This window comes from Chenopodium album, chromosome 11 (genome assembly GCF_948465745.1).
Source record: "Chenopodium album chromosome 11, dcCheAlbu1.1, whole genome shotgun sequence".
Classification (NCBI taxonomy): Eukaryota; Viridiplantae; Streptophyta; class Magnoliopsida; order Caryophyllales; family Amaranthaceae; genus Chenopodium; species Chenopodium album.
The window spans coordinates 10,225,993-10,251,544 of NC_137844.1; the positions used below are offsets into that span (position 1 = coordinate 10,225,993).

General features: G+C 33.2%; 2 protein-coding genes across 2 annotated transcripts; both read right to left on the bottom strand.

The window, feature by feature from the left end:
• Window positions 1-6,797: 6,797 nt before the first annotated feature.
• Window positions 6,798-10,996, bottom strand: LOC145567368 (rhamnogalacturonan I rhamnosyltransferase 1-like). The gene is made up of 8 exons (XM_081626631.1): window positions 9,964-10,996; window positions 9,275-9,342; window positions 9,058-9,146; window positions 8,749-8,914; window positions 8,373-8,662; window positions 8,060-8,264; window positions 7,804-7,961; window positions 6,798-7,562 (listed from the first exon to the last, which is right to left on the bottom strand). The coding sequence occupies exons 1-8, from the start codon at window positions 10,313-10,315 to the stop codon at window positions 7,319-7,321; spliced, it is 1,572 nt and encodes a 523-aa protein (XP_081482757.1). The 5' UTR covers window positions 10,316-10,996; the 3' UTR covers window positions 6,798-7,318.
• Window positions 10,997-14,703: 3,707 nt separating this feature from the next.
• On the bottom strand, window positions 14,704-24,910 carry LOC145568533 (uncharacterized). The gene is made up of 6 exons (XM_081627954.1): window positions 24,353-24,910; window positions 20,996-21,096; window positions 20,335-20,432; window positions 18,210-18,424; window positions 15,278-15,333; window positions 14,704-14,926 (listed from the first exon to the last, which is right to left on the bottom strand). Exons 1-6 carry the CDS (start codon window positions 24,735-24,737, stop codon window positions 14,894-14,896), a joined length of 888 nt encoding a protein of 295 aa, XP_081484080.1. The 5' UTR covers window positions 24,738-24,910; the 3' UTR covers window positions 14,704-14,893.
• Window positions 24,911-25,552: the final 642 nt, after the last annotated feature.

Sequence of the window (25,552 nt, forward strand, 5' to 3'; positions counted from 1 at the left end):
GAGAGAAGGAAATTAGAAGCTGAACTGAACTGAACTGATTGGAACTGAACTGAAATGAACGGAACTGAAATTAAGGTGAAGTGAACAGACCCTAATATACAATCATAAATTGAAAAGTGCGGTGTTTCTTTTTTATAAACAAAAGGGAACAAGAATGCTTTTATCAAATAAAATGATCTCCTCATCTATATGTGAAGTATATATGTTAATTAGTACTAATTAATTGTTAGGACATTCTCATACATGTTGCATACACAATTTAAGTAGTTAAATTATACACCTAACATTCTAAGTAAGCATGTTCATTTTTGGCACCAAGTAAACTAGAATTTTGAAGTAGTGGACATATTCAAATCCAAAAAGATGGAAAGTATTACATGTCCACCATTTTAAGAATCTCAATTGACAAAGAAGAATACAAAGGTTGTTTAGCTAACTTTAATTGTAGTGGAGAACGACAGTAGTGTAGGGCGTGTAAAGGTATGGACTTATTATCTACCAAATCCTATAAAATTAATCACTAATAGTGTTTGTGGATAAGTGCTATAATTGAATTCAACCTTAATTAATCTTCCTTAATTTCCCACTTTTAAAAGCTAAGGCCTCCCACTAAGCTAGATTTTGCTTAAATTCTTCACCAATTCCAAGGTGAATCATAGATGTTTTAAAGGATTATTTGTTTGAATGTTCTTGTTAATTTGTAATCCTTAATATTGACATTAATTATAATTAAAACGGTTTGTATAGTTTAGTGGACATATATATATATATATATATATATATATATATATATATATATATATATATATATATATATATATATATATATATATATATATATATATTCAATTGCATATATTGAAAAGTTTAAGGTAAAACAATAATAACGAGGCCTACTAAGACCTTTACAATAACAAAGCTATGAGCAACACTTGCTCTTATGAACACAAGAAAACAATCCAACTTAAAAGAAACTGCTTTTTTAGTCATCCCATGAGTGTTGGAACCACTTTGTAGGTAGCACCGCCTTGATTCTAGCGAACTGCAGCCTACATTACATGTTATTCTCGGTGCCCTTTTCTTACTAAGGGTGAAGCTTGGGTAATTGACCACGGTAGAAACACCTTTTAACTTGTAGAGCTTGAAAAACAAAACCAAAGCAAGAAACGAAAAGGAAGGTAATATCACAGTAACAAGTAACTCGATTTCTCTCTTTTAATGGATACTAGTTTAGCTCCCGTACGATGTACGGTTTAACAAAAAAAAAAAAAACACACACACGCACAAATTGATTAATAATTACAAATTTATTAAAATAAAACAATTGTATTACATTGAATATTAATCAAAATCATAAAATAAAAGAATCAATAATAACTGCACCCATTAAAAAAATAAGTGAAAATTTAAATATTGAAATAATGATGGAGGCATAAAAAATTACGAAAGAGGCGACAAAACAACACAATAAAGCAATAAGGGTTTCAATAATTGGGGGAAATGGGAATATTCCTGAATTTGAGATTGGTAAATATCTAATAAGGAGTACTACTTTTTAGACATAATAGATGGAAGGATTTAACACAAAAGAAAAAAACAATAATAAAATGATGTCATTAATATATTTAGGCGGGAAATTTTTTTATGAGAGCATGACATGTGTGCAATTTAGGAAGGGAATGATGTCAGCGGTTTCTACTTTAGTATTAATTATAGATATTTGAAGATAAAAGTATTGTGTTATTTTTAATGTGCAATTTATGTTTAAATTATAATAGTTATACTTAATAATAAATGAAAAATGCTATAGGTAGCCCTTAAAACTACATATAAGGAGCTAAAAATGAAAAAAAAATGAAAATAAACATTAATTACACAAATTTGCACGTGATTTTATCACGCATTTCTACATTAAAACCCAATAAGGAAAACTATTAAATGTTTATTCTTAGTCCCCTAAAGGCTACACATATCATGTTTTATTTTTTATAATAAAATAAAAACAATAACGTTTACTTCGGGCCTGTTTTGATTTATTGAACTAAGCTGAACTGATTGGAGTTAAACTTAACTTAACTTAACTTAATTGAACTAGGTGAAATGAATTATTTATGAGAGAAATAAATTAGGAATTGAGCTGATTGGGGCTGAACTTAACTTAATTGAATTATTTTTCGTACAAATATGTGACATACTTCGTATATTGTAGTTAATCTAGTTATAAGGATACTTATTCAAGATGAAATTGACTAATGGCACATTGATCTAAGTTGACAAAAAAAAAAAAAAAAAAAAAAAAAAAAAAATCCACCATTTGTGGAAGTCTTGAAAGCTTCATGTTAAGTTTGATTTTCATCTCGATTGGCACCAATTAAACCCAATTACCCGGGGAGTGGAATGGGTATGAAAATCTGGGTCATCTACTACACCTGAGTGGAGTTGGCACAAAAATCATAAGTTGATTGCCTATTCAGATGATATAACAGCTTAAAAATAGATTTATTCAACATTCAAGTAAACACTAGTTACAGAGTAATCTTTACATAAATTTGACTATACCTAATCATTTAAAACATTTTCCAAACTTGGTGCCAATTTTGATATTTAAGAATGCACATCAATCCAATTATCATAAGAGGGTTTTTTTTTTTAGGAAAATCCCTCATTAGATATCCCTTATTCTAGCGCGTAGCTGCTATTTGTTAGTAAACATATAAGATGGAAAAATGTACCACTACATGCATAATAGGTGACAGGTGGTAGGTATTTTGGAGGAAAATATTCAACCTATATGATAGTAATAAGTACCTCTACAAGCATAATAGTACACAAAAGTACTATTAAGACAACTTATACTTTAATAGTACATTATGAATGCATAATGGTACATTATATACCATTGTAGAGCTGGCTTTTTTCCAGAAACTTGCCTACATTTTTGCCCTCCTATATGCTTTGTAAATACGTAGCAGGCTAGCAGCTATGCGCTGAGATGCACTCCAAAACGAACTTGATAAGAGTCGATTTCTAGTCTCATGTCTAAAAATTGAAAAGCTAGCCAATAGCTACAGTCTCCTTATCAGCACTTAAATTCATGTTTCAAAATTAACTTTTTAACATTAACCTTATGATTTACATCTACTTTTAACATTTTTCATTATGATTTTCATTTTTTGCTGTTCCAAAAAAAAAAAAAAAAAAAATAAAAATAAAAATAAAAATATTGTCCTATTTTATTGATTGAAAGCTGAAATGTTTTTTAAAAAAGGGTAATGCTATACATAGCCCTTAGGGCTATATATAAGCATTGAATTTACTCTTGAAAAATGTATAAAGTTAGGAATTCATGACAAAAACACGCGCAGATCGGTGTAATTAGTGTGTTTTTATCATGATTTTCTAAATTTAAACAATTTTCAAGAGTATATTAAATGCTTATATGTAGCCCTTAGGGCTATGTATAGCATTTTCCTTTAAAAAATTACAAAGTCAAGATAATTCATCTCTTAATTTATAATCAATACAGAAAATCTAGCACCGGACAAATTAAGTATCATGTCTGAATTCCTTGATCTAAAGAAATGATTTAGACACACCTATTACGAGAGTTGAGCACAATTTTCTATGCTCCTCATACATGGAACGATTTGCCAAAATCAGTTTTTCTTACAGTATGATTCGTCTCTATACTTGCCTCTCTACACTGATATTGAAAAGACACATGTTTAAATCTGTATCAGCATTAAATCTCTTAAATTGCATTGTTCGTGTTAACACGAAGTACAATTCAATATAAACTTCACACGTGTTGTTCAAGGACATAATTATAGCCCCTCAACTTTAGTTTGAAAGCAGCCTCACACCAATAAAGATCTATTTTCAAAGTTTCTACAATTGTAAATTAAAGCATAAATCACAAAGCACTAAGTACTCCTTCATTTTGTCACCTTCAAACAATACTATTGTAGTAAGATCCTAAACCCGTATCACATTTCACAAGTGCAAAGACTAGTGAGTTAGTGATAAATCCACCAATCCCCCGCAATTTGTGGTTAATTTGTCCACACACAAGGATCAAGTTATTATATTGTACTACGGAGTAGAACCGGCAAATGGGTTATTCGGGTCAGGTATGGGTTGGATTATTTTGGGTCGGATTAAATTCGGGTCAACAAATATTCGGGTTTGGGTTGGGTCAGGTTATTTTGGGTCAACATTTTGGGTCGGGTCATTTTGGTCGGGTCAATTCGGGTAGGGTCAATTTTTGGGTCCATATATTGGGTCAAGATCGAATGAGGTCTTTTCGGGTCGATACTTTGAGTCAATCTTTATTGGTAGATTTTTTTTTTTTATACAAACTAATAAACGGGTCAATCAAATTCGATTTCGAATCCGGATTCAGACCCGAGTCCACGATCTGAATATTAACGGACTGGATTCAGAGTTAGCCATATTCGACCCGAATCCGATATGTTGTCATTCCTAATTGCGGTTATTTTCTATTTGTGTCTGCTCGGGTCAAGTATTTGGCTTGAAATGGTTCGGGTCATTCAGGTATAAGATAATTTTAGTTCGAGTCACTTCGGATTTCGGGTCTGTTTGGGCCTATTAATTCAAGTTAGATTCAGGTCGGGTCACTTCGGGTATAGGGTCAATTTCGGGTTGGGTCAACTTTGAGTTTTGGGTCAAAGTCGGGTCAATTTCACTTCGAGTCGGGCTGATTTCGGATCAGTTTTGGGTCAATTTCAAGTCATGGGTTGGCACATTCGGGTTGGATCATTGGGTTTGGGTCAGGATGCCAGGTCTAAATGTCTAATACGGAGTAATAAAGATCACTAATTCACAATAGTTAAAACTTATACATGAATGTAATTTGCTCATCATACTTCAAAAAAGTAAATAACACTTTTATGTTTTCTAAAATGCATTCGTAAAGAACATGCATGTATTATACATTTATACAGTAAGGAAAGAAACTTGACAAAAAAAAAAAAATTATCAGGCAAACACACATATAAACATTATATTTAAATAAGAAATTTGTACTACTTTTTTTTTTTTTTTGTCAGGTTGTACTAAAATAGTTTATGACATGAAAGATGGGACAAAGAGAGTATGAATATTCTAAAATAGTTTTCCTCAAAAAAAAAGAAAAAAAAAAATTCGAAAATAGTTTGTGACATCAAAGACCATGGGCAAAGGAAGTACGGATATTCAGCACGGTTGGCATCTAATACTCTAGAATGTTTGAGTTACGAGTATTTAATTTCTTAGCTCTTGATACACTCTAACATAAGATCAATTCATCCTAAAATTTAAATTAATGGTTAGAGCCCTGTGATCGAGTTTTATGTTCTAACCAATATTGTGCTCAATTCTTTTCAAAAAAAAAAATTATCAACTCTTTCATTTGTCATATGAGAATATGAGATAAGTATAACGTTTTATAAACTACAAATTGTGCACCTTAAAGAGAATAAAAGAAAGATGAATGGTCCACCAAGTTGAACTTGACTTCCCAACCATATAGAGAGTGACACTAGCAATGTTGGACAACATAATGCTCAATAATATTATTATTATTATTCCAAAAACTTAACTAATGTATACATCAAAGAGAATAATATATAGTGTACTACACTACTACCATAGACCATAGTAGTAGTTGTTAGAATGTTTATCTAAGGCCGCCTAATGATGTAACCATGGGTTCTATTAATTGATTGGACCATTACTATTTTAAAATTACAATTTACTTTATAATTAAATTATATTATCACATTGCTTACTACTAGACGTCAACCTAATATTATAAGAAATAAAATTTTGATAAACTCCATGTCTTAATTTTCTACTTTTGGCTTCTTGATTCCTTGTCAACCAATATAATGAACAAATGCAAGTTGCAATAGTTAATAAATTATTCTAGATATGATCAAGTTCAATATGACAAAGCTAACCTATATATAATTGTCAATATTGAGTATATGTTTTGTATTTTCTACTCTAGTTTGGAATAAAGGAGGCATCATTTGCCGCCCAAAACGTAAGATTGAATTCGACACATTTTCATAATAAGAGACTACTTTAAGATGAGGTTAGAAGGGTCACGACACATTGAATTACGTTGTTAGAGTTGTAGGTAGAACCGGTAAAGATGTACGGAGAAGATTATAGAGAGGTGGAAGAGAGCATAGACGAAAAAGAAGAGCTTGGATTGACATAATTATTGGTGGCCGATGTTATAGGAGAGTGCAAGCAAGCTAGGGGCATGTATGAGAGAATGGGAGGTGTTCTTGAGACTTCTAAATATGGTGGAACCAAGAAAGTAACTTAAGGATAACAGAAATTGTTGAAGGAAATGCTCAAGAAAAAAAAGACACTTTTAGGGGAAAAGATTGTCCCACAATCATACCGTTGGAGGGAGCACACACTCCAGCTAACATCACCACATGCTAAGGCCGAAACCTTAGGGAAAAGTTTACGAGACTAACATGAAAATGTGCAAAAGCATAATTTTATGCAATGACTTCAATAAAGTGTCTTAATTTCTGATTCTAATAATGTTGATTGCACATTCCGTACAAGTCATGCATATAATAGCTAAAAAATTGCTGACGATAACTGATAAACTATAGGCAAGATAATGTTCGTGATACAATCAAGACTATTTTTTTGCTAATTTACTAATCTCGAGTTCTCTATTATGATCGAAAAAATAGTCTTGATTGCTCAATATACATAGTACAGCCGATTATACAATAGAAAATGCCACATACAGGTACTACTCAAAAGAGTGAATAACGAACAAATATCTTAATGAACTTCTGTAAATGTACCATTAAAAAAGATCAGTAGAGTGGATATGTAGTCCTATAGAAATAAGAAATACAAAAATATAAGGATGAGTGAGTAGTAGATCTAACTCAAGCTCCCACAACAATTTAATCAAACAAATTTATGTGGCAAGTCACTCCATGTACACAAAAGATGCATCTAACTTCACCCCAGTAATGGCAGGGTGTGTTTCTATACAAGAATTTCAGTTATTTGCATCTACAACAGCATATCATGCTCCCTCCAGCACCATCTTCTCTTTCTCCAACATATTCCTCGGTTTTTATAACTCAAAATTGTCCGCCCCAATATATATATGTACGTTAACGCAACAACCATAAACCCCCAGAGAGAAGGCGGCCAAAACAAAGCCATTCGTGTAAGCGTGGCACTGTAAGGTGTGCATCAAGATCCTTTTTTACCTGAATTTGCTACAAATAGCCATCATAGAAGAATATGAATCTTCTCCAGGTATTATAGATCACATGCTACTCAAGGATTCATCAGATTCAAGACACTCCTGAGGATTAGAGTAGAAATAGTCCTCCTCTTTCGGTTTGTCAGGTATTACCAACCTCTTAGTTGGTTGTCCACTGCGATGTGCATGAGTTTCCTTTACAGCAGTTGAGAACTCATCCCAACTAAGTGACCCAACAGTATACTTGTCTATCAGATCAACCAACAACCTTCTGTCCAACAAGATAGTCCTTTTGTACCCAAGGTACCTGGAATTGCATGAATCACCATACTTCAGATAATTGTGCAACTTGACCAGAGGCACATGAGCACAACTCATTCACGTCATACATTCAAACCCAAAACAATAAGATCCATGTAGATGAAATGGGAGCTTGCATAATATCATATTTTATTCTAACATAAAAAAAAAACGGTAAATAAATGTATAAAATAAAAATAAATTCTAACAACACATAAGATGCACCAAACTTAAGTGGAAGCACATACCTGCGATGTCCCTCGACAACTTTTGCCATATTTCCATCATAAGTAGGAATGAAGATATCACTCTCCAATGAAACAAGATAATCTAGTGCAGCCATCTGAGATGAGTGATTTTGAAAAAATCTCAAGTCTGCGGGATTCAATAATGTCTCTTTCCTAACCTGTTGTGTTATATATGGAAAGAGCATGAGAGGCTATGAAATAAGTCATAACTAAGTGCCAAAACAAAGACAGACTAAAATGGCAGCAATAAACTAACCAGCTTTGGGTAAGATTCAGCAAGACTAGCCATCCTCCTCTCACCACCATATATTTCACCAGCTGCAATATATATCTGATAGCTAGGATCAATGTCCAAAGCTCGCAGTGCCAAAGTAGTTTCCTCTGGCGTCAATGGACAGAGTCCATCTTTCCTTTTCAAATCAGAATTTATGATCTTCTCTTTCCACCATGGGTAAGCATATCTATCAATGCAAATTAAAAAAAACGGTTAAACATTGAGAGGTTCACAAAGAAGAAAAGAAAGATAAAATCAATATCTGGTTCTAGATTTGACAAGGGTTCCCAAGTACCTCATTCTGGTCAATTCATCCACCTCCTCAGTATTGCAACCCTGGGTGCAGCCAGAAAAGGCTAACATGTCCATTTCATATCGCAGATGAAGAACAAGGAAAGGACCATTTTGATGCAACAGCTTGACCACCCTTTTCCCAAGCTCCTCAATCTGAGGAGTAAATCTCAGACCACTGAAATTAACCCGGCATCTAAGCTTTTGAATTTCTATCGGTTGACCATTATTGGCGAGCCGGGCATCTGTTCTGTTTAAATGCAAAATCTTGTACTTTTGTATCAAAGGAAGTATCTGCAGTAACCAACGATAAGCAGAATGTCAGATGCAGAGCACAAGAGACCAGTACAGAAACCAGCAAGCCAGAATATTGAACTAACCTGATTGTTGTAATAGGATATATCAGACCAACTAACAGGGGCCATGGTATGAACTTTTCCCAGCTCTAGTCTTTTCTTGAGCCTAGGGGGAAGCTCCTTCAGAATCCTAACTTCATCTCTCAATGATGAAATAAAATGATCCACATCAAATATGTCTTGAAACTCACTGCCATGTAAATAAGTTAATTTAGGCCAACTTCATATGGAGTATATGATAAAATATAATAACCTTGTCATTCCTGAAAACAAGTACACAATGTTCACAAACTAATTCTACATAGCATTACAAGAAAGATAACAGTAACATGCCTCGGATCAGCCCAGAAGGATGTTTTATCCAGCTCGGGAACAATAAGAGTGACATTAAGGTATCTTGCGATGGCTACCATGTCACATATCTGCAGAAAGCACAACTGATTAGGTTGAGTTCAGCCATTACAGTAGCTCACGGGGATGCAAAGGATGCACGGAATATAATCAAAACCAACTATAGGTGCATCAACTGAAAACACAGCTAAATACTCACTGCTGATCTCATTTGATTAAGTCCTCCATTACACGAAACCATCAGGTAACCATTGTTCTTATAAACTCCTGGAAACAACATAGCACTAATCATATTAATTAACTGATTAAGAAACAGAAAGAGCACATTTAGTCTAATAAAAAAGGAACAAAACCACATGTTTCAATCATAGAAGCAAAGGGTACCCCCCACAATAAAGATAGCAATGTGGATGCCTGAAATAGCAAGGACATAATACCTATATAGATAAATTCTTGAAAGAAATAATTCAATTTTGGAGAAAATAGAACATCTGAAAGAAACAGTGTCCTTACAATAATTCTATATTTCCCATTAAAACTTGTGAATGTTCATCAACATAGAAAATCCACCAAACTCAGCTGATAATGAAAGGCGTCATCATATATGTTATGACTACATCACATTTCAACATGGAAATAAGACTAAACCCAATATACAGAATATGTGGTATCAAACAATTTTCCATAGTTGGCTAATTCAAAAGGTGTGACACATACAACACTTTCAAGTCATCAAATTAAGCATCAAATCGAGCTCGAACAATCACCAACAACCACTACAATCTATATATGATTAACTTGCACAAAAAAGTTAATAGAAATCATACAACTACACAATTTGTTTGAAGCAATAAAGATAGATGGAAATGGGTAGCTAGAAAAACTCACTTTTGGGAGGAAGAACACGAGGTGGGACTGAAACAGAAGATGGCAACTTAAGATAAGCAGATTCCTGAGTAAAACAAGAGGGCCAACCCTTCAAGACTCTTGGCCCCCAAACCTCCCCAAAAGTGGTCAAATTGACAATACAAGTCCATAACAAAACTGATGATGTAGCTCTAACCATCCATACCTTCATCTTCGACCTCGAACCGCCATTTGAGGCCGAAGAACTCTTGGATTTCTCCTTCTTCTCATCACTAACTACAATTTTAACCCCCATACCAATCCCAATCCCCCACCACCTTCTTCTCCTGCTTTCTCTCTCCTCACTACCACTACTCCTCTCAACCTTACACATATTCCTCCTCCTTTCCTCTCATCCCAACCTCACAACACCCAATGCAACCAACAATTCCCTAAAAATACCTTCAATTTTCCTAATCAATGCTGCATAATACAATTGCAATCACTTTGCCCAAATTTAATCAATCTATAATACCAAAGATCCGAGTTAAAAAAAAAAAAAAAAAAAAAAAAAAAAAAAAAAAAAAAAAAACCCAATATCAAAAAAATTCAACCAACCCCAGAAAAATAACCCACCAAATCAAAATCCAAAACTTACCCAGAACAAACCTATACCCAAATAATCAAAATCCAAAACACCCATTTCAAAATTGCAGGAGAAATTATAAACGCATTATCAATAACCGTGAAACCCCAACAAAATCAGAGATCTCGGAACCCTAATAAAGAAAAAAACGAAGGCCCAAATTGGATCTTCGAAAATGTAGACGACCGGATCCGAGATAAAAGGAAAAGAGGGTAAGAATCAACGATGGTGGCGGGTGTCGGTGGCAGAAAAATGCAGGAGGATGAGGAGAGAGAAAATGGGGTACAAAAAAAAATGGTTAGAAAGATGGAAAATGATGATGAAGGAAGGAAGAAGAAGAATGTGAAAGAAGAGAAGGAGAGAAAAATGAGGGGAGAAAGAGAGAGTAGAGTTTCTCCTCAAAATTTGGTTGATTTTGATTTTGATTTTCTCTCTCCTCCTGAAGCGCGGTGGAATTTCACGAGCCGACATTCGGTGTCAAAAATTTCTCCTTTTTTCACCATCAAATTTTTGATTACAAATTATTATGATTATTAATAGAGTTTACTTTTAAGGGGAAAATTTTATGCACTAGTTGTTGGTAATTTAGGATTTATGGGGATTTTTGGCAATTGTGTTGTACTAGTTGTACACGGAGTATCAATTAGGGAAGGAGGTTATTTTTTCGAGTTTAACTGAATTATATGTTGCTAAACAACTAAATTATTTATGTTTGTCACAAACACGGTTATTTTCTTTGTTTAGTGAAGATCTTGTTGGTAAAAGTTTTTTTTTTTTCAAAGAAATAAAGGGTAGATTGTGCAATAAATATAATCATTATCAATTTCATGTAAACAAACTTTTAATATATTTTATAGCAAAAATAAATAAATAAATAAAATAAAAAAACAGTAATTTAGAATTTCCATTGTAGTTGCCTACATTTTGACCCTTGTCTAGTTAGGAAAAGCTTGATTATCATAATTGATTCAATTACCTTATGAGTAAAGAGTAATGCTATATGCGGTCCTTAGGGCAAAAAAGAAGCATTTAATATCTATTCTAATTTGGTATTAATTTAAAAATGTATAAAAAAAATACGAGTAAATCAGTGTAGTTAATGTTATATTTTCATTTGTTTTTTTTTTTCCCTCCATTTTTAGCTCCTTATATGTAACTCCAAAGCCTAAAGGCAATGTATAATATTTTCCTTCAATTTTTTCATAAAGTTGGATATTTATTTACACATAATATGTTTTTTTTTTACATGAGCTCAAAACAAGAATAAGAGTACTAAAGGAAGATGAACTATTGGCTGCAGTAGTAGCTAGTAAATGTGCCCTATGCACCGTTTCACACTCCACCTTGTGAACACTGCACCAATATATCAAACGCGCTGCTAAGCTGACGAACCTTACATTAATATTTGTAACCCTTGACTCCTTGAGAGCCTGGACCGTTAAGATCGAATCCATGTAGATAGTAACCACCCTCAAGGAATCTCTGATTGCCCACCGTAGACCTTCCAAACAAGTATTCAAATCATCTCAGCGTGCAACACTGATTGAGACAACCCAAAGGAAGCTCCTCCCACAATTCCTAAGTCCCCCTGGATCATATTCTCCGGGCACCATCCCAATCCTGACATGTGCGTGTGTTTATTCCAAGAACCATCCACTAGTATGACAGTTGGGAAGTGTTGAGAACCAAAATCTTGTGATATAGCACGCATAAACCCCGGAGACCACTCAGCAACCTATTCAAGCGGGTGTAAGGACCACAAATTGTCCTCCGACCTTCGTGAAAACAAACCTTGTTGTCGAAGGCCTTCATAAATTATTAAGCGACCAAAGACCCTATTGTTCCTTGCCAACCACAACCTCCACAAGGTTGCAATAAAAAAAAAAGGTGGTCCTATGACCACTAAGACCATCTTGGCTTAGAAATAGCCGGATATAGTACAGAATCCAATCATTAAATGAATAGTCTACTTTAGCTTGTGAGTGGATTTGTAATATTCCATCTCTTTATGGCATGTTTGTTTCAACATAAACTTATCTTATTTTGTTTTATTTTCGGGGAAAAAAAGTTAGATTACTTAATAAGCTTTAATACAACGAAAATAAGTTAAATCAAACCTAGCCTTAAAATACCTTCATATAAACTTGGATTTGAATTATTTGGGCTCAAAACCTGCGAAAAACAAAGTATAATATAAGTCACATTATGAAAGTGAGTTTATTGCATGCCTTAAACAAATCATTGACTTGTCATTATACCACATCTCTTTTAAAACTCATTTTTTGTCTTTTAAATTTTTTATTAACATATGCACCAAATAAAAACCCTCGTAATTAGCTTTCCTCAAATTCTTTGTAAGTGCTAAGCTAATAAATTTTAAAAGATACAAAGCATAGATGACTAATGTGAAAATAACAAACAATTCTTTAGATTAACCATGGGAGGAGTCTTTCATGAAAGGAAATTTTATTGAAAAATTAAAAATCGGCAAAACTATGAGCACACTAGTAACTAAATTATTAATTAAATTAGACTCAAAAGAAGGTGAGGTCTGTTGAAAGTTAGGGCAAAAAACAACTCAACTTGTCGATCTATACCCTTGTAATTATGTGCATAAGTTTAGTTGAAAACATCTTTACAAATAACCTATAGATATTTTCATTGATGAAAATAATAAGATTTGTGATAAAATTTAATTAATGATTCAAATTAGAATTCAAAAAGAATAATAATTGCACAAGTTGTATCACATTTTTCAATCATAAAATATTAACATATGTAGGCATAAAATTAATTAAACAGTTACTCCACTAATTAATTTAAATGACCACTATATTTGCTGCATTAGAATGCTAGCTACTCCCTTCATTCCTTGTTTTTACATTAAAGCCCTATTTTCTTAAACTAAATAGAGCTAAAAAAAAAAATAATAAATAAATAAAAGAAAAACACCTATTTACATAAATAATTGAAATAAATTGAATTGAATGATGAAGTGCCATAGTTCTTAGTCCTTTTACCTTTGTGAGTAAGGAGAGGGAATTGTGGTTTAAGTTCGACAAAGTTTTTAAATATCAATTTAGCTTAACTAGATACTAGTATGAAATTGAGCTTTGCGGTTTAAGTTAGACAAAGTTCATAAATATCAATTTAGCTCAACCAAATACTAGTTTGAAATTGAGCATTACGGGTTTAAATTTGACATAGTTCATAACAATTTAGCTTAACCAAAATTTTAACCAAATACTTAGTGCCTGTTTTCATACGATTATTTTCAGTTCAGTTCAGCTCTATAAGTTCAGTTCAGTTCAGCTCACCTCTAATAAGTTCAGTTCAGTTCAGTTCAATTCAGTTTAGTTCAGTTAATGAGAACAGACCCTTGGTATGAAATCGAGCATTTTGGTAAAAAAAAAAAAAAAAAAAAAAAGTACAGTAACAATAATTGTTAAAAAATCAATAAAAATTCTTTTTTTTTTTTAAAAAAAAAAAAAAAAAGGACCGATTTGACGTAGGGTCCCCCTCCTAAAATTGGCTAAAGAGGTTGGTTTCCAAAGGCAAGAAATGCACAAATATTGTAGAGAATGATGGGAACATTACGGATTTCAGTGAGGCACGCATCACAACAACTCTAAACTCTAATTTCAATTACGAGTATTTAATTTAGCTAATTGCTTCAGTACCCGGCTAATCATGATTATAAGCTTGTAATAACTTCATTTTTAATCATGATTATAAGTTCTTTTTTACCGTCGATGTTTCTGATGTCTTCTCTCTGTATTTTCTAGGAGGAGGATATATATATGTGTGTGTGTATATTTCGGATGTAAGTCTAAATATAGGTTAAATGCCACAAAAAAACTGACAAAGAAGTTACATTACTTTTATAACAGCATCAACAACCTAACAGCAGAGTCTATTTACAAGAAAATAACATGTACACAAAAAGTTCCACAACAAAGCATCCGAATGGAATAGAGGTGCCTATGGACCAGAACTGAAAAAGATATATACCTACTCATTAATATGAAAAAGAAAAGGGAAAATAGACACCCAACAAATGGAGCTCTATGAACCTTGTACAAGGAACAATTAGATCCTATACACCCAGAAAATACAGAGAGAAGACATCAGAAACATTGACGGTAAAAAAGAACTTATATTACTGTAAGAATGAAAAGTAATGGTAGTAGGAAAAATAAGAATTTCACAGAAAAAATTGCTTCTGACATAACTTTGGAGTTTCCCTCTTTGTTGCCGATCCAAGTAGCCATCTTTCTAAGAAAGGAATCCCCTCTCAGGCTTTTTAACGCCATTGCAAAGTAACTATCACTTTTTAGAATCTTTGGCACGTTCATCTTCCTGTATAAGAGTTGCATCATTATAAAACAGTCAATAACACAGTTTCTGAGCCTATTGTGGATAAGTTAATCAGTTCTGTGGAATCTATAATTTGGCAACCATAAAATGTCAATAACCAGGTTTTCCCAATATTGATGTAGTTAACATAGGTGGATAACAAGCATGTTCATCAGCCAATATACTCCATTTGTGCACCAAAGTTTCTAGTAGTTCAGTGATACTTCAAATTCAAACTGTCTAGCTCAATATTTATAATAATGTTCAGAAAAAATTACAAACTCAGAATACTTACAATAAACATGACACGGAGTAATATAAAAGTTATTAAGGATAAAAAGTCTATGTACTTACTGAACTGTCACCAATCTTGTCAAAGTCATCATCAAAGCCATCATCATCTCCAACATCTGTTAATCATATTTACAAGAAATGAAAGATTCAGACCATATTTCGAACACAAATTTTGATAGGATGGGACATTAGGAATTAACTCCCCATATTATGGCAGCAAATTGAATCCTTTAGCAAGGTATCTAAGGCCACATGGCTATAGGCTCAATGAATTTCATAAAAGGTGAAAGCAATAAATGAACATGCATAAAAAAAATGTCATAAACCCTGCAAAATACATTTAAATTCCGCACAATATGATCACTTCTTAACAAGAGGACGGAAGCCCAAGCTACTTCCAAGGGGATTCACCTTAACAATCAATTCAAATTTCTAACAAGGTACTATTCTCCTTATTATTGATACTTTCACATAGAGAAAATAACCGGTTCTGTCTAGGTTTCACTAAATGACAACCAATGCGATACATAAGTTTGCCACAAAAAGAAAGCACGCATAATGTCGAAGCATAATTATGCTACAGTAAAAGAAAATAAAGCAATGCACCAGTACAATATTTGCATGACAAGACAACCATGTACTAGATGTCTAGATCCAAAAAGTCACAAACATTTGATAGATATCAAGACACTAAGACTTAAAAAATGGAATGATGTAGTTAACAATTAGCAATACTAAATTCTTATCAAAATCATTTTCAATTTATTTATAATTCGGCTTGTGTGCGTGTGTGTTTGGGAGAGGGGGATGCAAAGCTGTTTGTTCGGAATTCTTATTTTGGTTAAAGGGATGATACTATTGGTTTGGTTATCAAATGTCCTAATATTGTAATGAACCTACTTTCTAGCAGTGGCGGATCCAGAAATGTAGGGATGGGGGTACGAAGATCGGCTCGTTAATAAAAAATACGAAACTTGACAAACTAAAATTTCAATTTTTTATTGTTTATTTCCACCATCTTATCACATTGAATATATCCCTTACTCCTTAAGTATGTTTTGTCCATAAATAGACCAAACAAATAAAACTAATATAAAGTAATATAATTAAAGGCCATACAATTACACTATTATAAAACTCTTAGACGAATTTTTATTATAATAAGTCAACAATTGTATAAATAAACTAAAAAATACTTCTAGTAATTTAAAGTGTAACTAATTACACTTAGTTTAATTCCTTGTCATAATCTGATATACGAGTACTCGAATTGAGGCATACGGAGTACTATTTATCAATCATCAATAGTAATTAAAATATGTAAGTTTTATTGGAAGGAAAAAAACAAAAAGCATATATATATATATCGTTGAACATAATACGAAGTATTTATTAATCATCAATAGTAAAGTCTTAGCCATGTAAAGAAATTAATTTAAGTGTTTTGGAATTTGGATTAAAAAATAAAAAGGAAAGGAAAAAAAAATAATTAAAAAAAAAACAATATCACAAAGCAAAATACATATGTTAATGCATGATCTATGCACTAGGGTGCACCATGCGGACATAAAGAACATTCACTTGTTTGAAAAAGAACATTTATGTGTTTTGAAAAAGAACATGTTTATGTTTCACAAAGAACATGCATTACTAAACAACATGAAGACATTACAAATAGAACGTGACAAAAGCTTTATTAAAATTTCATGAAAAATTACACATTAACGGAAAAATCTTTACCAAAGATAATATTTCCCCAAAAATAGTTTTCTCTCTCTCCAAAAATTCAATTTTTTATAATAATTTTAGTTTTCACTCTCTAAAATTATTTTCAACTAAAAATAATTTAAGATTTCATTTTCAAATTAAATTTCAAAATAACATATGTTAAATGAACATAAATTATAATGTAAAGAACATATAATTCATATCCAAAGAATACACTGATCAAACTCAAAAGAACATACGATAATAAAAAAAAAAAAATGATTAAATATGATATATGATTAAAAAAAAAAAAAAAAAGAAGATTTTGTCATTCGCGTCACTTATTACCTCAAAGAACATACGAGCCAAATTTAAATAACATACTTTGTATCATTGAAAGCCAAAAAACATGTTTAATCAACATATGTTAAAGAACATAAGAAAAAAAGAACATATTATCAAATATAATATATATATATATATTCTTTGTCAAGTATAAGTATGCTATTTGTCAAACAACAATATGTTCTTTCTGCCTCTCAGGTGCACCATGCTGGTGTACTATCCTATTTTCATTTGTATTAATGTATTTGGTAAAGTGAAAAAACAAAAGAGAATAGTTGTTTAGTAGGCGGTCTCTTCCATATACTCAGCAAAATTACGCGCCAGACTTGTTGTCAGCTTGTCAGTTTGTATGACAAGACTTAAGAGACCGCCTGTTACAAAAAAACAGGTCTCTTTGATTTTTTTTTTTTTTTTTTTTGAGAATGGGGGTACAACTGTACCACTGTGTACCCCCTGGATCCGCCACTGCTTTCTAGCATGTTGTTCAGCTTTTCCCTGGCTATGTTTTATGAGCACAATGGCGATTATTGCATGTATTCACTGAAGCTTCCCTTCTCTCTCTCTCTCTCTCTCTCTCTCTCTCCCCCCCCCCCCCCCCTTCTGCTTTTCCTCCTTTTACTGTTCTTCACCAATTTCAAAATAATTTCTTCCTTCTTCTAATCTCTCACCACCCTTTTTCAGTCTATCACCCTATCTTTGTTCCAATATTATGTAAATTATTAGCAACTAAAAGCCTAAAGTGAAACTATTTTCATAAATCATGGTATATATATTACAGTAGCATCTATGGGCCTGCTTGATATGAGGCATAAACCACATGCCTGGAATGAGGATATAATTTTGGGCCAGACCAATAAAGTGTTCATATGAAAATAATGAAATGTGACAGAGGTCATATGTTTTCCCAAATTATCAAAACAGAGGTAATATGCAAGAGTACCTGGTCCATCATCGCTGTCTCCAAGGTCTCCCAGAAGAAAGACATCTAAATCTTGCTCTGCCGATGATGTTGATGTCTTGAGTGGCCGCGTGGGCTCTGCTCCATCTGTTTTAGACTCAGCAACACTTGCAACAATTTCCTTTTCTTTCTCTGCTTCAGCTTTCTCTTGTTCTGCAGCTTTTAATTTTACCTCCTCATCATATCTTTTCTCATACCTGATTAAAGCAAAACATAGATTGGGACTGCTGGTTTAGAAGCGGCAACTAAAGAGCAATGAAACCAGAAAATGATGCTAAATCTCGTATAGCAATCCTATAAGACAATTCCAAGTTAAATAGGGAACACGCATATATTTTACTGTTAGTGTTAATTTGAAGCCAAGGACTTCATATATAATTAGTGTTTCTAATGCTCATATTTCACCGTCTTAATTAAGCACAGGAAAAGAGGGTAGCAATGAATCAGTAAGAGGAACAAATCGAGGCTAGGGTGAATGCCCAAAAAAAATAGCACAAGAAGAAAACAGCACATATATATGCCTCAAATCTCCATTTCCCCAAATGGAAGCAATGCCATAGAATGCTACGAATTGATAGGGGAAGGCAATTTAGGAATATCATGATATTTTAAATGGTTAGCATCTTGCAGGAGAAGACACTTAGGCCCTGTTATGTTCACCTTATTTCCACTTATTTCAGGGTTAATAAGTTCAAATAAGATAAGTTCAGGAAAAATAAGTTCAAATAAGTTCACATAAGTTGTGATAAGGGTTAATCAGGGCTACCCAATTTAATTTATAACTAAAATAAGGGGTTCAGATAAGTAAAAATCAAGTGAATACAATGCACCCTTAGTTTGTTAATGGGAAATCTCTATATACTCCCTCCGTTCTTTTTTAAGTGCATCAGTTTGACGGGCACATAGTTTTAGGAGGGTGAGTTGAATGGAGTAAAATATTGTGTAAGTGGGATTTGTAGAAAATTAAGAAGTATGGGATGTGAGAGGAGATAAACAATAAGAAAAAAGTAGAAGTTGGGAACATGTGAGGAGAGAATAGGATAAAATACTTATAGATGATGTCCAAAAAAAAAGAAAGTGATGCACTTATATAAAGGCCGATTTAGAAAAGCAACGATGTCCAAAAAAGAAAGTGATGCACTTATATATAAAGGCCTATTTAGGAAAGCTTGTGCGTGCATGCGTGTGTGCATGTGTGTGTGCGCGCGCGCGAGAGAGAGAGAGAGAGTCATGTTGATGCCTTTAGTACTCGTCAAAATATATAATTTTTTCTCGAGTAATTCTGACAATTCATTTAAAACAATTTCAGCATAAAGACCACCTCATTAACTAAACATGATGAACGATGAGCAAACTCTCCTTGTTGCATACATTAGCCTCAACCGAATCATACATATTACAAAGTCTTGAATGACATGAATTCACACTAACTTAGAATTGAACTTATGCCACACTGCTATTTGTATAAACAGGTACGAGTGTAAAACAGGCAACAGAAAAACTCAAGGTGCCCTGAAATTAGTGAAATATACCTCTTCTGTTCTTTTTTAAAGGCACTTTGGTATTACACTAATTGTGCCTTTGCCGTCTTTTGTGATTTATATGCTAAAAAATAAGTGGGATTTTGTTAGATACGTCTCTATATATACTTATAAAAAATTATCTTTTTATAATTTTTTACTCCATAGTCCATACTACAATATATTTCCTTTGACTTGTAATATTCACAACACTTTTTTTTTATATCCGTTTCACAATAATTGCAACACTTTCCTTATTTGGTAAGGACCCACTACTATTTATTATTTCTCTCCAACCAACCCCACTTACACTATTTTTTTTTTTAAATTTTTTTCTTCTACTAACAATTAAATATATCCTTACCAACTATAATTTATAGTATAAAATTCCCCATTTGGTCCCCACCCTATAATTTTCCTAAGACAATGTGCAAGGGCTAGTGTTGCATTTACTGTGAAACACAGGAAATAATTAAAGATATGAAGTATTTTAACTCTATAAGATGTGTACTAGCAAGCATGAAACTCCTAACGTTCAAAAAAAGAACGGAAGAAATATATTTATCATTCTTTAAATTGTTACTCACGGAGTTATATGGCTGTTGACAAGCATGAAATAGATTCTCCAAAACTTTCTCTCTTTCATGACACGGGGACACAGATCATACCGTAGCTTTGAGATTTCCTGTCAGAAAAGGTTATAATTAGCCATGATCAAAAGACTAGCCACTAACATGCATACCACATTCTTAAAGCAGGCAATATCACCCCCCCCCCCCCCAAAAAAAAAAAAAAAAAAAAAAAAAGGGTTTGGGGTCGGCTAACAACAACAACAAAGCCTTGGTCCCAAAATGATTTGGGGTTGGCTAACATGAATCGTCATAAGGAACCGTACGATATAAAGAAAGGCCCATAACAAGATTACAGTTGAAAGAGAAAAAAAGAAAATGGCAAAAAAAATACATTTGAATTTACTCCCAAAGTCCCAGTTGTACAAGGAAGCAAGATGTAAAAAGATGGATATGGAAGCTTCCAAAAATTCTCAGAATCTCACTCCATTCACCTAGAAAGAGACTTAGAGATACCGACATTTGTCTTTTCCCCAGTTTATATTCTCCTTTTCCTTCAGTTGTTGATCACAATCAAGTGAAGCACAAAGGATAGAAGCCATCAAGCTATTTGATATCAGAATCAAACATCTTGAATCAAGACAAAAAAGGAAAAGAAGGGGGAAAATAGAAATGCAACCTTTACAGTCGACAGCATAAGAGTGGCATGTTTAGCCTGCCACTCTGTAAGATCCTGCCGCACATTTGAAACTGTTGGAACGTCAGACACAGGAGCATCATCTGGAAAAAATGCAATACTTCATATCAGCACATACCCAAACATTAAGAGTTCAATCAATAAGACAATCCAAGATGTACTATATCAACTGCTTTATCAATCTAAGCAAACTTCTGCTTTATCTTAAATTTCTTATCCAAGAAAAGAATGTACAAAAATCTCAGAGAAAGGACCAATCCAGGTTTAGGATAAGCAGTAATTAGTGATATGACTCCACTTAAAATGAAATCAAACAGTGGTTACTAGTACTACAGAGACCAGAAGCAACTATAATATTTAGCATTGTGCTAGTAGAAGCATCTAACGAAATCAAGAAGTCTACAGGAACAATAAACACCAATTTCAAAGCAATAGGCTGAAAATGGAGAAGGCTCCCTAACCATACACCCATATAGAGATCAATTATATTAATTTCCCTCGGTGGCTTACTCCCACACAAAGTTATTGCTATTGTGGGACATCCCTATAATGTAAAAATCAATGGTGAAATATTTTCTTTAAATTTACTTTCCATCAAATTAGTGTCTTTTTCCCCTCTGTCACTATATTTTTTCATACCATTTTTATCTTTCTTATTATATACTTGTATTTTAAAAAATTAGTCTTAAATTATGTGCCAGAGTCAGGTACAGGCTTTACTGTGTGATTGAGGGACTACATAAGTATATAGTTCTTTTGTGAGAAAGACCAATTTGAACAAACTTTCGATATACTTCATATATATATATATATTAAAGCAAATGCATCCAACAACTTGCTAAACTTCATTATTCATGTTTAGGTTATAATAAACAGAACAATGAAGATATACTAAAATTAAATTAGGTGACATTGCAAATAAAACGAAACTAGGTCAAAATTAAATCCCACTCTCACAATACTACATTATAAACTTCATTTTCTATGCAACAATTTAGTTGATATTTCCATAAATTTCATTGAACTCTTAGTCCTATTCTTCACAGATATCTTCTACTAATTCTTTTTGCCCAGCCTATCACAGTGACCCTTCATTGATTTCATCGGCAATCTGGTTTACATACAATCTCAGCCAGCCTTTCCCAACGTATAAAATATTTTTCAAATCCGCAAAACCAGATTCTTCCTTCTGCTCTCCACTGGCACCATACAACTCTAGCTCTAAAATTCATAGTGCACTCTAGAGATCAGCTTTTTCTAGATCTTTAATGGGCTCCCCATAATTTTATAGCATACATTATGGGGAGACATATCCAAATGTCCACTGATGCAGAATACACATGTAGCACTTAAGTTGTTCCGTCTCAGATTCCTTCCTAACACAAGAAGACAGCAACAACATACATTGCATAATCTATTCTCACTTAAAAAACATAACAATTACAGTCTTTAGGTTTCTACAGTTTCTTATAAAAACCAATTCTATTTCAATCAGCCAAATAACTGCTAAATTTTATAAATGAACTGTTTATGAACAAATTTATAGTAAAAACTATTCAAACTTTAACGATTGGCTAAATTTATGGTAAAAAGTAAGACCTATTCACGTCAACAATGTGTCGTGATTATATATATACTTTCTAAATTTATTTTCGAATTTAATTTTATTATTTTATCCCACTAATGTATTATGCACTGTATTGTTTTCCTTTGCTAAAGTTTTCTCACACCTCTATGTTTTTTACTCTAATGTTTTAACCACTTTTTTAAAACTTTCTTCAATTTTATTCTTGGTTCTCTTTTAAAACTCCCTTAATTTTGCTTGAATGTTCTTTAATTTTTTCTTGAATGCTCCTTTGTTTACTCAATTTACTCACCTTTTTTTAAACTCTTTCACATGATTATCTTGTTATGTCCCATTCTTTATATCGTACGGTTCCTTATGACGGTTCATGTTAGCTGACCCCAAATCATTTTGGGACTAACGCTTTGTTGTTGTTGTTGTTGTTGGTTAGAGTCTTCCCTGAGTTGCACAATTCCCCATGTCCCCAAATACTAACATAGTTACATCAGGATACTCAAACTTCCAAACTCACATCATATAAACCAACAAATTACATCTTCAACTACAGTAAAACCCCACATTATACTAAATACATCACCAAACCAATGAATTCAACAAAAAATGTACCCAACATATTAGCATATTTTGTGAATGAGGTTTCAATGACAGTTCTTATAAAAACTGATAATAATAATAATGTCCGAATTAACTTCCAGATCGCGTGATTTACAGAGGAATCTTATCCTCAAAAACAAACAATAGTTTCCCAATGAACCTCACTTGATAACGAGACCATCTCAGAGCGTTGTGGTTAATATACAGAGTCAACATCATCATCATCATCAATTCAACATACTAATGATACAAATTGCTTTTCTTCAGATTCTGGAGCTATTTTATGTAGACTAAACTATCACAACTCTACAATAAGAATGACAAAAGCCTAAGGTATACAATGAAGAATTTCCATTAAAACTCCCCCCCCCCCTCCGGCCCTTCCCCTCCCTTACTCCAAATTCAAAACAAATTTAATACAAATAGCAGCAAAAATGCACCCATGCTTAGATACATCATTCCCAAAGCATTGCATGAGAATCATATAATCTCCTTTAAAATCTATCCATCATGCAAATACACTTTTCACTGCTTTGTATACCATGTTTTATGTTCTTCCCTTCCCCTCTTCCCCATTCCAAAAAAGAACAAATGGTGACCAGCAATAAGAGGTGATTGCATAGTATCGCCAAACGAAACACCAAACCTAGCCTCCCAAGTCCCAATCTCCCATGAGTCGTGCACTTCCCCATAACCTCCATTACCATTTACCAACTTACATCAGGAAAGCTCAAACTTCTAAACTCACATCAAATAAACCAATAGATTTCGTCCTCAACTACACCAAAACCCCCCACATTATACTAAATCCAGCATGAAACCGTCATATTCAGAAAAATAATGTACCCATTAACACATTAGCATACAGATAAATAAGCCTTGAAATTCATGCATGAACAATCATTACAAAACCCTTGTATCTCACTCCATTCCCTATAATTCCACTTTTATCATGGCATTTTCCTTCCCTAACAAGAAAAGAGCATAAGTATAGCCAAAGAAAGTTCCAAATCAAGCTTCCAAAAGTTACATCAAAACCTTCAAAAATTATCAATCAATTCAAGATCCAAAACAAACCCATTTCACACAAATCCAAAAAAAAACAAAACCCACATTACAAAAAATCCAAAAACACAAAAACCCCAGAAAAAAATTCATACCAGGAAGTGGGAAATCCTGGAAAGTATTGAGAGTAATCTCCTTAACAAACTCCCTCAATTCATCGGTAATCCCAAACTTCTGAAGCTCTTCAGGCGAAAGCTCCTTAGTCTGAGAAGAATCAGAAGGCAGATTAGAAGGGTCAAGGAGAGAGAGAGACTTGATCTGATCAGCGCGTTTGAGGGCTTCGGCCTTGATGTGATTGGAGGCTTCAGCAGCCAACTCTTTAGAGCGTTTAGCGGTTTCGGAGACAATGTCGGCGATCCGAGAGGTGCCACCAATGGTGGAAGTAAGTTCCTGAGATCGTTTAGCAGCTTCAATGGTTAGTTCTTGGGATCGTTTAGCCGCTTCTTCTGCGAAACTCCTTGCTTTGCTCCAGAAATCCATTTTGGTGGGGTGCAATGTGGGTTAGAGCGAGTGTGATACGAGATGAATTGAAAATTCTGGGAATTTTGAGGTTGGATTTTGTAGGAGTTGGGTTGAAGACTGGATTGATTGGGATTGACCGTTTCAGAAGCTGGGTCATGTGTGACACTCAACCTGTGGCGTGGGCGTGGGAGCAGAAGGGAATGAGATTAAAGTATTAAACCATACAATTACAGTAGATCCGATTTGATATCCAAAGTACGAGTAACCCGATTTTTAAATAAAGCAAACTTGATCCAACATCGATCCAAACAATTTAGGGCTTGTTTGTTTCACCTTATTTTTGTTTATCTTTTGATCTGATCTGATCTGATTGTCTAATTTGACTAAACTTTAACCTTAAATATATGATAATCTACAAAGAAAAAAATATATCAAGTGAGATTTTGTTAGATTCGTAATATTGTGTATTTTATTAATATGTATAATTCACAATTTTTTCAATTACTAAATTAAAGATATTTAGCGATAAAAAAATGCATATAAACCAATGCTTTTCTGATCATATCTGATCTGAACTTATTTTGGGTCAGATTAGGTCTACAACTCTATTTCAAACTTGAGCTATACTAAATTATTGTGTTCATGCGAAGTTTTAACACCTCTAGGTGTGACGATTAAGGCCTTGTTTGAAATAAATCCAATAATTTGATATTACTTAAATTTGATATTACTTAAGTTTGAAATAAATCCAACCTCATCGAATCCAAACCGAACACCCGAATTGACACCTCTAGCCACACCTGATATTAATCCAAACGATTAAATAGCCACAC